This window comes from Borostomias antarcticus (genome assembly GCF_949987555.1).
Source record: "Borostomias antarcticus genome assembly, chromosome: 1".
Classification (NCBI taxonomy): Eukaryota; Metazoa; Chordata; class Actinopteri; order Stomiiformes; family Stomiidae; genus Borostomias; species Borostomias antarcticus.
In genome coordinates this window covers 40467673-40480309 of record NC_140234.1, presented here as the reverse complement: position 1 = coordinate 40480309, position 12637 = coordinate 40467673, and the positions used below count along the sequence as shown (strand labels likewise).

General features: G+C 45.3%; 1 protein-coding gene across 1 annotated transcript in view; it reads left to right on the top strand.

Annotated features, from left to right (window-relative positions):
* The window catches only part of grm5b (glutamate receptor, metabotropic 5b), a gene marked incomplete at both ends in the record, with an annotated part of 192040 nt that overhangs the window by 23031 nt on the left and 156372 nt on the right, over positions 1–12637 (top strand). Inside the window, one exon of the mRNA XM_084461926.1 lies at positions 4491–4565. Within this exon, the coding sequence (XP_084318052.1) occupies positions 4491–4565 (75 nt within the window). The remainder of the gene's footprint in view (positions 1–4490; positions 4566–12637) is intronic.

Here is a 12637-nt window from a genome sequence, read left to right as displayed (position 1 = left end):
TCGTGGAAGTGGTACGGGGTCTTGGAAGAGGCGATGGGGGCCACCCATGCGGTTACACCGTAAACAGGGAGGAGTTGGCCGTCCTCCAGAGGATCATCGTCCCTGGTGTGGTCGTTGGTCCCTGTAATACATCCAGAAGTATTATGGGACAATGAATACTAATATATTAATATATGATATATGAACAGTTGAACTCGTTTAAATCACGGAATGAACAGACAATTGTTTAAACAACTTCAAGTAACGTTAGGCTCGGTGGCTTAGGTTAGCCATTTAACAACTCATCACAATTTCGACATTTCTTATACATTTCTTAAGCAATCATGGTCATATTACATGGAAATGTTACTCTCTTTGTCTTGATTCTAGCTATAATAACATTTAAGCTATGACATTAATAGTTTTGAGCAAGAGCCGTCTGAACACCTGTAACGTTAGTAGCCTATTAACGTTAGCTGGGCTAGCTAGCTAACGTAACGTCCACCACAGAGATCAATGCAAGCAGCTAGCTACTGTATCATGACGTTCTTTTTCGAAATGTCATTTCTACCCCACCTATATACACAAAACTGCATTTGTAGCTCTGTGTCGTTATAACTAAGATACCTGTCAGAAAAAATAATTTTTTCATCGACAAATTAAGTCAATACTTACATTTGAAAGTTCCCGCTGCGGTCCCGGTGACTTGTAGATCCACCATCTTTTTTTTAAATTTTTATCACTGCCCAGTGACGTATCACGTCTCGACTTCCGGAACAGTATGCTCTGGACTATGCTACATTTTCGCCCATTTATTCGCTGATTTCGCCTGCTATATAGTACCTACTGTATAGTAGGCGAAATACATATGCACAGTTTTGATGTAGCATGCTGCATCTCGCCTACTATATAGCAGGTAGTATGCATTTCGGACACGGCCAGAGACCCTCTTCCTGGGAGTCAGAGACCCACTTCCTGGGATCCAGGAGGAAACCCAGCAGGAGGCTGGACACCCGCTCTGCTGGTTTTGGGGTCTGGTCAGATCAGCCAGATCTGAATGATCTCTGCGTCCAAACGGGAGTGTCCCTGGAGTGGGCGTGGCCTGATTCTGAGAGTGGGCGTGGCCTGAGTCCTGGAGTGGGCGTGGCCTGACTCCGGGACCGTGAGGGTCTCAGAGGACATTATTACTGACCCGCTCATCCGTGTCAAGGCAACAGCCTCATATGGTGACCCAGTCACCTGCTAGCACCTGCAGGAGCCAGGCCTTCGTGGATCTACAACAACAGCAACAGCAACACTGGACTGGACTAGAACTTCAGGGAAAACACGCTTGTCTTCCCTCTGCTGATCACTGTCTCTCAGTCATTCTTCAGGAAGACGGCGCTCAATGAGGACATTGTCAGAGTCACTGTGAAAGCTGGACTACAAGTCCCCCTAGACTACACTTCCCACCAGACTCAACCTTCTGTCTGGTTTCCTACTCAGGCTCCTCATTGCTTGCATCACACTGAACAGGTCACAGAGTCCATGTCACACATCTTGAGTGGCTGTTATGCTTACAGAGGAATGTACTTACAGTAGCACGCCATGACAGAATAGTGGACTTGATAGTGAAGTACATGTCTAACTGTCCAGCCTTTGTGAGAAGGTGGAAACATTCCTGTGTGAATCCCTCCATATTCCATCTCTGCAATAACGCAGAAGTAACCTAGTACACCGGATGTTCTTGTTGTCAGTGAAGTATCCAGAGAGGTGTCTGTTCTGGAGGGAGCAGCACATGTGACCCTAGCCTAGAGGAAGCCTTCATGACCAAGGTCATTAAGAACCGTGAGCAGCACGTAGCTCGGGAGGTAGAGCAGTCCTCTGGGGATCACAAGGTCCATGGTTCCATCCCAGCTCTTGGTGTTTTGCCGAAGTGTCCTTGAGCAAGACGCTGAACCCCACAATCCCTCACGTGCGGCACGGTGGCGCAGTACCTAGTACTGTCACCTCAGAGTAAGAAGGTCTCCAGGTCTTTCTGTGTGGAGTTTGCATGTTCTTCCCGTGTTCACAAGGGTTCCCCCATTAAGAACCCAGTAGTAAAAACATGCAGGAGAACAGATTGCTCCCACAGTCAGTCCCTGACAGAGATGGACAGGAGCGTTTGGTTGCTCCCCGGCTGCCCTTGGGGGAAGGACGACGGGATGGGTTAGGCGCAAAGAACATTTCATTGGTGACCCTAAATGCATGTTCCATTGTGTCGCCAATTGCACATGTGACAAGTAAAGATTTTAACCCTAACCCTTTTTTTTACCAACCTCTCCTGAATCCCATCTCAGAGCTAGTATAGGGTGCAGATGCAGACTACTGAATCCCATCTCAGAGCTAGTATAGGGTGCAGATGCAGACTACTGAATCCCATCTCAGAGCTAGTATAGGGTACAGATGCAGACTACTGAATCCCATCTCAGAGCTAGTATAGGGTACAGATGCAGACTACTGAATCCCATCTCAAAGCTAGTATAGGGTACAGATGCAGACTACTGAATCCCATCTCAGAGCTAGTAGAGGGTACAGATGCAGACTACTGAATCCCATCTCAGAGCTAGTAGAGGGTACAGATGCAGACTACTTGTGTTCATATTTGGCAGCCTAGAACACACAGGTTGGTCGTAAGAGGGTTCCAACAACTGGGGATGCCCCCAAAAAACGCCTTGCTTAATACTGCTCTTTCTCTGCCGACAGAGACATATATGGAGGAGACGCTGCTACTTGGACCCTTGAAAGACGTGTGGAAAAGAAAGTTATACCACTGGTCCATGAATTGTGATTGTATACTGACTGCACCTTTAGTATTTGTGTCCATGTATGTAATTTTCTCTATGTGGACATACATTGCTAAAGTGTGTGTGTGTGTGTGTGTGTGTGTGTGTGTGTGTGAGAGAGAGAGAGGGGGGGGGGGAGGGACTGTCTGTACCATCTGTCTCCTCCTCTACTCACTGAGAGACTAATTACAGGACTTTACACGCTGATCCACTACCTAGACCTCCCTATCAGCCAACTGGCTACACACACACACACACACACACACACACACACTGTATGCGCACACACATACACACACAGATCACACAAACCTTCCTTCATGTCTCACTTTTAAGTTCTGGATCGATGAGATTTAATGAGAGAGCTTCCTGTTGTATTGATGTTGTAGAGAAAGAGAGAGAAAGGGAGAGAAAGGGAGAGAGAAAAGGAGAGATGGAGAGAGAGAGGACTAGGGAGAGGGAGAAAGAGGGAGAGAGAGAGAGGAATAGAGAGAGGGAGAGCGAGATGGAGAGAGGGAGAGGAAGGGAGAGAGGGAGAAAGATGGAGAGAGATGGAGCGAGGGAGAGAGAGGGAGAAAGAGATGGAGCGAGGGAGAGAAAGAGGGAGAAAGATGGAGAGAGATGGAGCACGGGAGAGAGATAGAGAGAGAGATGGAGTGAGGGAGAGAGATAGAGAGAGGGAGAGAGATGGAGTGAGGGAGAGAGGGAGAGAGAGATGGAGAGATGGAGAGAGAGATGGAGAGAGGGAGAGAGAGGGAGAGAGAGGAGGGGAATCCTGTCAGAGTACAGTAGTACACCCCTTCATTAGCATGAATTCCAGGTCACCCACTTTCTCTGCAGAACAAAAGTGTGCTAAACCAGGGAGTCACGCTGTGCTGTATTTGTATCAACAATCTGAGGGACGTAGGTTGTATGGACTGTTTGGGGGTGGTGGGGGGGTAGGTTGTATGAACTGTTTGGGGGTGGTGGGTTGTAGGTTGTATGAACTGTTTAAGGATGGTGGGGGGTAGGTTGTATGAACTGTTTTGGGGGGTGGGGTAGGTTGTATGAACTGTTTGAGGATGGTGGTGGGGGGTAGGTTGTATGAACTGTTTGAGGGTGGGTGGGGGTACGTTGTATGAACTGTGTGGTGGTGGGTAGGTTGTATCAACAGTTTGACGGGGTAGGTTGTATGAACTGTTTGAAGGGGTACTGTTTGAGTGTGGTGGGGGGTAGGTTGTATGAACTGTTTGGGGGTGGTGGGGGGTAGGTTGTATGAACTGTTTGAGGGTGGGTGGGGGTACGTTGTATGAACTGTGTGGTGGTGGGTAGGTTGTATCAACAGTTTGACGGGGTAGGTTGTATGAACTGTTTGAAGGGGTACTGTTTGAGTGTGGTGGGGGGTAGGTTGTATGAACTGTTTGGGGGTGGTGGGGGGTAGGTTGTATGAACTGTTTGAGGGTGGGTGGGGGTACGTTGTATGAACTGTGTGGTGGTGGGTAGGTTGTATCAACAGTTTGACGGGGTAGGTTGTATGAACTGTTTGAAGGGGTACTGTTTGAGTGTGGTGGGGGGTAGGTTGTATGAACTGTTTGGGGGTGGTGGGGGGTAGGTTGTATGAACTGTTTGGGGTGATGGGGGGGGTAGGTTGTATGAACTGTTTGGAGGTGGTGGGGGGCAGGCAGATGTGGAAAACATGACAGAATCCCTCCCTGTCTGGTCTCCTAGGTAACTACGGTGAGAGTGGGATGGAGGCGTTCAAGGACATGGCCGCAAAGGAAGGAATCTGCATCGCCCACTCGGGTGAGTCCCTCATGACATCATGGACCACCAAACAAACACACAAACAAACAAACAAACATAGAAATGACTGGACGCATACCTAAGGGTTTTCCAGAGAGAGAAATTAATGCCTCGTGAAGTTCATTTCACAGAATCATGAATGAATGAATACATTAATAAATCAATCAATCAATCTGTGGTTTCCATAGAGAGAGAGAGAGAGAGAGAGAGAGAGAGAGAGAGAGAGGGAGAGGGAGAAAGAGACTTAAGTGGAGCTTGATCAGGAACTATAGATATACTAACTATATACACAGTCAGAGGCTTGCGACAAATCAAATAAATTCATATAATCAAATCAAATTTACCTCACCAATGCCACCTCAGGCTTTTCATGCACTTTACCATAGAATAACTTCACCATGAGGGAAACGTCTGTCTCCCATACATACTTCCTGATCTGCTGTGACATGTCTATGTCTGATAACTCATATGGAACAAGATATCGGGACAAGTAGAGGTTTAACACAGTGGGCTAGCTAACGGAGCTAACCGGCTATGTAGACTAGCTATGCACTGTATACAGACACCGTCCACATGACACAGTGGTCAGACATCAGGGGTCATTGGTCAGCTAGCTACATGTAGCTACCAGCTATGTGGACACAGGCTGTTGTGTAGCTGTCGGTCACAAAATGCGAAACCCCCACTTTCGCCCCATCTTCAGGCACCAGCGTGTCTAAGAGTCACTGAGTCTGATGAATAGAGTGGAGGGTGGAGATTCTTCCTTCCAACTCCACAGTTTTATGGCTGAGCTCGAGACATCCAGCACAATCTGGGACGTTGGGGTGCTTTCGCCTCATCTTTATAGTTCTAGGCAAATTAGCTAATGTTAGCCATTGTTAGCAATACCAGTTGATAACAACGAACTATGCTATTTTGCGCAGATGACTTAACAGACATCACGTCTTGACCCGACGTCAGCTGCTGAGATAGATACTGTAGATATATATGTTCGTAATAATTAAATTACATCCAGATAGAGAACAAATGTTTGATAACAAGGTAATAATAATAATAAAACGTTATTTGTATAGCACCTCTCATACAGATAAATGCAGCTCAAAGTGCTTTACAACAGAGAATTTACATGCAGTGCTTCACATAAAAATAGACATAAGGTACTCATGTAATGTCGTGCTGTGTATTTGTACTGTGCATGACCTTCATAGAATGCATGAAATTAAATTATGCAATAATCAGGCTTCTCTTCATTCATAGACTATAGGAGAAATACACTGGGAGCCCAGCCTGCTAAATCTGCTCAAAGACGCCACCTGGCAGTAGTTATTTCATTTCAGTATCACTCTCCTCCAAATTCATTATCTCCGTTAGCAGGGCTAACGTTGCGCTCGGTAGCTTGTGCTTATTATTATTGGGGTTGGTGAGAAGCTTGTGCAGTGGAGAGGTTCTTTTGGAGGAGTTAGCCGTTGGATTGTTATGCTTAAATGATCCTATAGCCAGCTAGTTCCCAAGCTTGTTTGATAACGTTATTTGATTCAGACATAACGTAGGCTGCCTGGTACAGTCCACTGACCAGTTGCTGGTTAGCTATGAGAGGCAGGATCCCAGCCGACCGTTGCATCCCCCCAACCCGCAACGGAGGGTTATCAACTGGGCTGGGACTCCCCCTCTCATCGCTAACCAGCAACTGAGCCAATTGAGCTAAAGGTGGTTAGCTAGCTCGATTGTGAAATTACTCAAACTGAATAAATATGACACCAATAAGCACACTGGTGCCAATAGTTAGTTTAATCTGGATATTAAGACATGGGGCACGAGACATGTTATCGATAATCGTTTATAGTGTTCAAATCGCTATACTGACACGAGACATATTTGTACACAATCATGACAGGTTACACGTACAGGTTGAACTTGTAGCCTATAGCTAACGTTAACATGTTACTGTACATTAAAAATGACTATAACGTTAGCCTACACAGCGATTGATTAGGCTAGCCTACTTGAATTTCCGAAAACATCACATTGTTATTGTGGTTAATTATAATGCAAATAGGACGAGTATGCTATCGTCCACTCGCTTCCTGCTTTCAGACAGTGCAGACGCTTCTGCTGCTTGCTCTCGCCTTTGTTTGCATTTTCTGCATTTTTCAGCTGATATTGTTGCTTTTCTTCCATAAGAAACTGTGAGCAGTGGCTCCTGGATACTTTAAATCACGGGGACTCTAATATATATATATATATATATATTTCTTTTTTTTTAAGATCTAGTTGCCATATTTCAACGTCTTTATCATCTCCTCACGATAACGTGAGCACGCCAGCAAGATGCCCCCTTTCACTGCAGATGACTTCCACAAACTTCTGCAGAAGATTACAGTGCTGGAAACAAAAATGAACCGGTTAGAGATGAGTGTGGAAGTCAATGGACTAACTGGGAACGACACCACCTTACCATGGATTCAAAACAGTACCAGACAAGAGCATGCTAACACACCGCTAATTAGCACCAAGGAGACTACCAAGAAACAGGAGAGCCATGTACTGGGCACTAAACCTACAAACCCCCCCTGGAACTCTCTTGGTGCAAAGCCTAAGAGAAAATCACCTCCCAGGGAAATGGGAGAACAAGGCAGAGACCCGTCCCTGGAGAACTATGAGACTGACTGGCCTGCATTATCATCCAGGCCGAGTGCCTCTTCAACCCCTGTCCCTAGAAGGACACCGCCGTGGACAACCGCAAAAGGGAAAACCAGAAACAGATCTCGCCGACAATCAACCATACAACTGGAGAACAAATTTGCCACACTGTCTGATGACCTGGATCACATCTCTTCTTCATACAGCAGGGTAAGGACTGAGAGTAAACCAGAAAGTAAAAGGCTACAGGGAAAGCTACCGACTGGGCCTCAAACTCTGATTGTGGGTGAATTTACTGTAAAAGATGTGAGAAGCATGTGCAGTGAAAGCACCAAAATACTCTGCTTTCCCAAGGATATGGTTGCTGACATGACAGAAAAAATCTTGCATATCGGGGTTACACATCCAACTGTGGAAAACATCATTGTGCACGTGGGGACAAATGACGTTGCGCAACAGCAGTCGGAAGTTCTTAAATGAGACTTTATTGATCTGCTGAACACAGTCAGTTCTGTGAAAGCGGAGGTGTTTATCAGCGGCCCTCTACCACCAGTCAGAAGAGGGGTTCTGAGATTCAGCAGACTGTTGGCACTGAACACATGGCTCTCAACTGCCTGTACCACTCACTCAGTGCGCTACATTGACAATTTTCCATTTTTTTGGGAACGATACCCTCTTTTTCAGAGAAATGGACTCTGCCTTAACAGGTCAGGAGTAAAACTGTTTATCTCCAATCTGTTCTATTCTCTGCGTCATCCATCTGCTCCCTCTGCCATGGTCAAGGACAAGAGACAAGAAATACCAAAACAGAAGGAAGACAAAATGGCAGAAACCTTGAAGAGCTGTTGCTTCAAAAAAACTCTGATTATGGGAGACACCAGCGCCAGGAAGAAGAATCTTCACACCACACCCCACCGGCAACAACCCAACGATGCCCCTCCCCTCCTCCACCACGCTCACCAATCAAGGGCCTCATCAAAGCTGCCACAATGAAGCTCAGCCAAATTGATGAGCTACTGCAAGAGGGGAAGTCTCTCACTCCCCCCCTCCCACTAGCACTCACCAGCGAGGATCCACCCCCCCAAGAGGGGGAGTCTCTCACTTGCTTCCTCTCACCGGCATCCACCAGCAAGCACGTTCACGCGCTGTATTACGCGCTCCCAACCGCCCTTACCCCCTGCAATACCTCCATTTTCTCTTCCCCCAACTCCCATGAGAAACGCCGGGCCCAGCCTGATAAAGGCACAGCACATTCAATTACTAGTTTACAAAATACAGCAAGCTCTAACTGATATGTACTGGGTCCAGGCTACAAGGCTAATGGCACTCATGACCCCTTCCAGGACAAGCCAGGACCCTTCGTGATGGTATCCTCCTTAATTCCTGTCTTGATAGGTAATAGAAAAACAATGGTGAATCTGCTAAGTAACAGGAAACACTCAACCGGCTCTACAAATTTATCAAATTTAGTATCTATTCCTCGTCAGCCACAAACTATCACAGAGAAATGTGCAGATAATACCCGCACACTAAACTTAGCTTTATTAAATGTCAGATCTTTAGCAGGAAAGACATTTTTAATCAATGATTTTATCACCAACCACAATCTTGATTTTATGTTTTTAACTGAAACTTGGCTAGACCAAGGTAACAGTGCAGCTGTACTTATTGAGTCAACTCCTCCCAACTTCAGCTTTATGAGTGAGGCTAGAGTACATAAGAAAGGAGGTGGAGTAGCCATCTTGTTTAATGACTCCCTCCAATGTAAGCAGATGTGTTATGGAAATTTTGGTTCCTTTGAATATGTGGCTCTTCAGTTGAATTCCTCTTCTCGAGCCATATTTCTAAACATCTACAGGCCACCCAAATACTGTCCAAACTTCTTTGATGACTTTGCTGAACTGTTGTCTACTGTATGCATTGACTTTGACTGTGTGGCTATTGTTGGTGATTTAAACATCCATGTTGACAACCCTCAGGGCAGAGGGACTAAAGAGCTAGGTTGTGTCGTTGATAACTATGGACTGACTCAGCATGTGACGGAGCCCACACACAACAAGGGGCACACTCTGGACTTAATCATCACCAAAGGTCTGAATATTTCTAAGGTTCAGGTGTCTGATGTTGCGCTCTCTGATCATTCCTGTGTTTTCGTTGAGAGTACTATCTCCATGCACACAAATTCTCAATCAGAGGTTATCTCAAAACGGCACATCACTGAAAACACCAGTGAGATATTTACTCAGGCTTTCTCGTCCACACCTGCCCTCTCTATGGCCTCAGTCAACGAGCTTGTAGATAATTTCAATGTTAAAATTACAAACATTTTTGACGCCGTTGCGCCCACTAAGGTGAAAGTGGTCTCTGGTAAGAGAAGATCTCTATGGAGAAACGCCATGCTGGTCAGAATAGAAAAGAGAGAGTGTCGAAAATCTGAACGCAGGTGGCGAAAAACAAATCTCCATGTTCATTATGACATCTATAAGACTTCGCATTTATAATATGGAGCTGAGAAATGCACGGCAGACCTTCTTTTCTGACATCATCACCAAAAACCATAACAATGCGCGTGCTTTGTTTGCCACTGTTGATAGGCTGACAAACCCTCCTGTGTCAGTAGCCTCTGAACTTCTATCCACCAGGGCCTGCAATGAATTTGCCTCATTCTTCACTGACAAAATTCAGAAAATTAGACAAGCAGTTAGTGCCTCCATTCCAGGTACAGGACATGTGTCATCACAGTGTCCACTTAAAATCAATACCATGACACAATTTAATCCGATCAACCATAAAACCCTGGGGGACACTATACAATATCTTAAATCCTCCACCTGTTGCCTTTATGTTCTACCTACAGACTTCTTCAAAACTGTATCCAACTGCATGGCCTCTGATTTATTACAAATTGTAAACACATCTCTTCTTTCAGTTGTGTTCCCACAAACCCTGAAAACTGCAGTCATCAAGCCACTCTTAAAAAATAATAATCTAGACAGCTCACAAATGAACAATTATAGGCCCATATCAAACCTCCCATTTCTAAGCAAAATAATTGAAAAGGTTGTTTTCCAACAACTGAATAACTTCCTGGTACTAAGTAATGGCTTTGATGTCTTCCAGTCAGGATTTCGACCACACCACAGCACCGAGACTGCTCTAATTAAGGTATTTAATGACATCCATTTAAACACAGATAATGGCAAAATCTCAGTCTTAGTATTACTGGATCTCAGCGCTGCGTTCGACACGGTAGACCACAACATACTACTAGGCCGACTGGAAAATTGGCTGGGAATTTCTGGTACAGTGTTAGATTGGTTTGAATCCTACTTAAAGGACAGGGACTATTTTGTGTCTATAGGCAATTACAAATCTGAGCTGACAAAAATGACCTGTGGAGTTCCCCAATGCTCCATCCTGGGGCCTCTTCTGTTCAACATTTACATGCTCCCACTAACTCAAATTATGGAAAACAACTAAATATGTTACCATAGCTATGCAGATGACACACAAATTTATATCACTATATCACCAGGAGACTATAATCCCATACAAGCGCTGAGTAAGTGCATTCAACAAATCAATGATTGGATGTGCCAGAACTTTCTCCAACTAAACAAAAATAAAACTGAGCCAAAGAAGAACGATTAAAAGTCAGTGCTCAACTTCAATCAGTAATGCTAAAAACCACAAACAAAGCCAGAAATCTTGGTGTAGTCATGGACTCAGACCTGAATTTCAACAGCCACATTAAGTCAATTACAAAGTCAGCCTACTATCACCTGAAGAATATATCAAGGATCAAAGGATTTATGTCCCAGAAGGATTTGGAAAAACTTGTCCATGCGTTTATCTTCAGTAGACTCGACTACTGTAACGGCATGTATATGTAACGGTCAATGTGAGAAAACAGGGAATGTGAGCTTTTCCCGGTTATTGCGCACATTCCCCGACCTCGCGGGGAATGTAGGAGAAACATGTGCGTTTCTCACATCTCCCGGGTAATGTGCACATTCCCCGACCTTGCGGGAGATGTGAGAAATTGGTTAGTATTTCTCACATCTCCCGCAAGGTCGGGGATTGTGCACATTAACCGGGAAATGCTTACAATTCCCGACCTTGCGGTAAATCTAGCAAAGTCCAACCGTAGCAAAACCTCTGCGCAGCCGGGTGGTGGGAGAGGGCTCGTGCGCTTAGAACGAGAGGCGCTTGACATTTTGCCCATGGTTTTCAAATACATAGCATCAATTGCATTAATGGAAACATTAAATTGGGTCTAATTATACATGTGTTGAAAGTTAAGATAATTAGCCTACAAGCCGCGAGGCTACGCAACACAATAAGCAAAACAATCTCACTGTTTCACTCGTCCCACTCATCTGTTTCACTCGCCCTGCACGGCAGGGACAAGAGAAACAATGCACATCTTCTGTTCTCGGCCGTCTTGAATTAAACTGTTACACCACAGAACGAAACTTACAACTAATAGGTTAGTAAAGGACATGTACAAGTTGTTTGTCATCAAAAAATGTAATCTCCATCTTTATTAATTTCTGTGTAAATCTGATCAAACCAAAAAGTGTTTCATTCGTCCCGGTCCTCCCCTACAGTTAATAACAGTCTGTGGTCTACCTTGAACAGTAATATAGCCTATGCTGCACACAGTGTAAGTAGTATTAGGAGGATAGGCCTACACTGGTGATCAAGTTAACAAACGCAAAAGGAACATTGCAACAACAGGAAGGTGGGAATCTTCAAAGGAACCCTACACGTTAGCTAGCCGAAAGACAGACGAAAAGACGAAAAATCTCTCACAGGTGTGCGCCAGTAACGTTAGCCCAACTACCGTGGGTGCCTCTTATGGTGCACGCCCTCTGAGGCGTCACATAAGCCCTCTCCCACCACCCGGCTGCGCAGACGTTTTGCATACGGTTGCGCTTTCCTAGATTTACCGCAAGGTCTGGAATTGTAAGCATTTCCCGGTTAATGTGCACAATCTCCGACCGTACGGGAGATGTGAGAAATACTAACCAATTTCTCACATCTCCCGCAAGGTGGGGGAATGTGCACATTACCCGGGAGATGTGAGAAATACTAACCAATTTCTCACATCTCCCGCAAGGTGGGGGAATGTGCACATTACCCGGGAGATGTGAGAAACGCACATGTTTCTCCTACATTCCCCGCGAGGTCGGGGAATGTGCGCAATAACCGGGAAAAGCTCACATTCCCCGTTTTCTCACATTGACCGTAACATGCAGGTCTCTTAAAAAAATCGATCAGACAGCTGCAGCTGATTCCGAACGCTGCTGCTCGAGTCATCACTAAGACTAAGAAAGTGGAGCATATCACACCAGTTCTAAGGTCTTTACACTGGCTTCCTGTCTGTCAAAGAATTGACTTTAAAATACTACTGTTGGTTTATAAAGCAC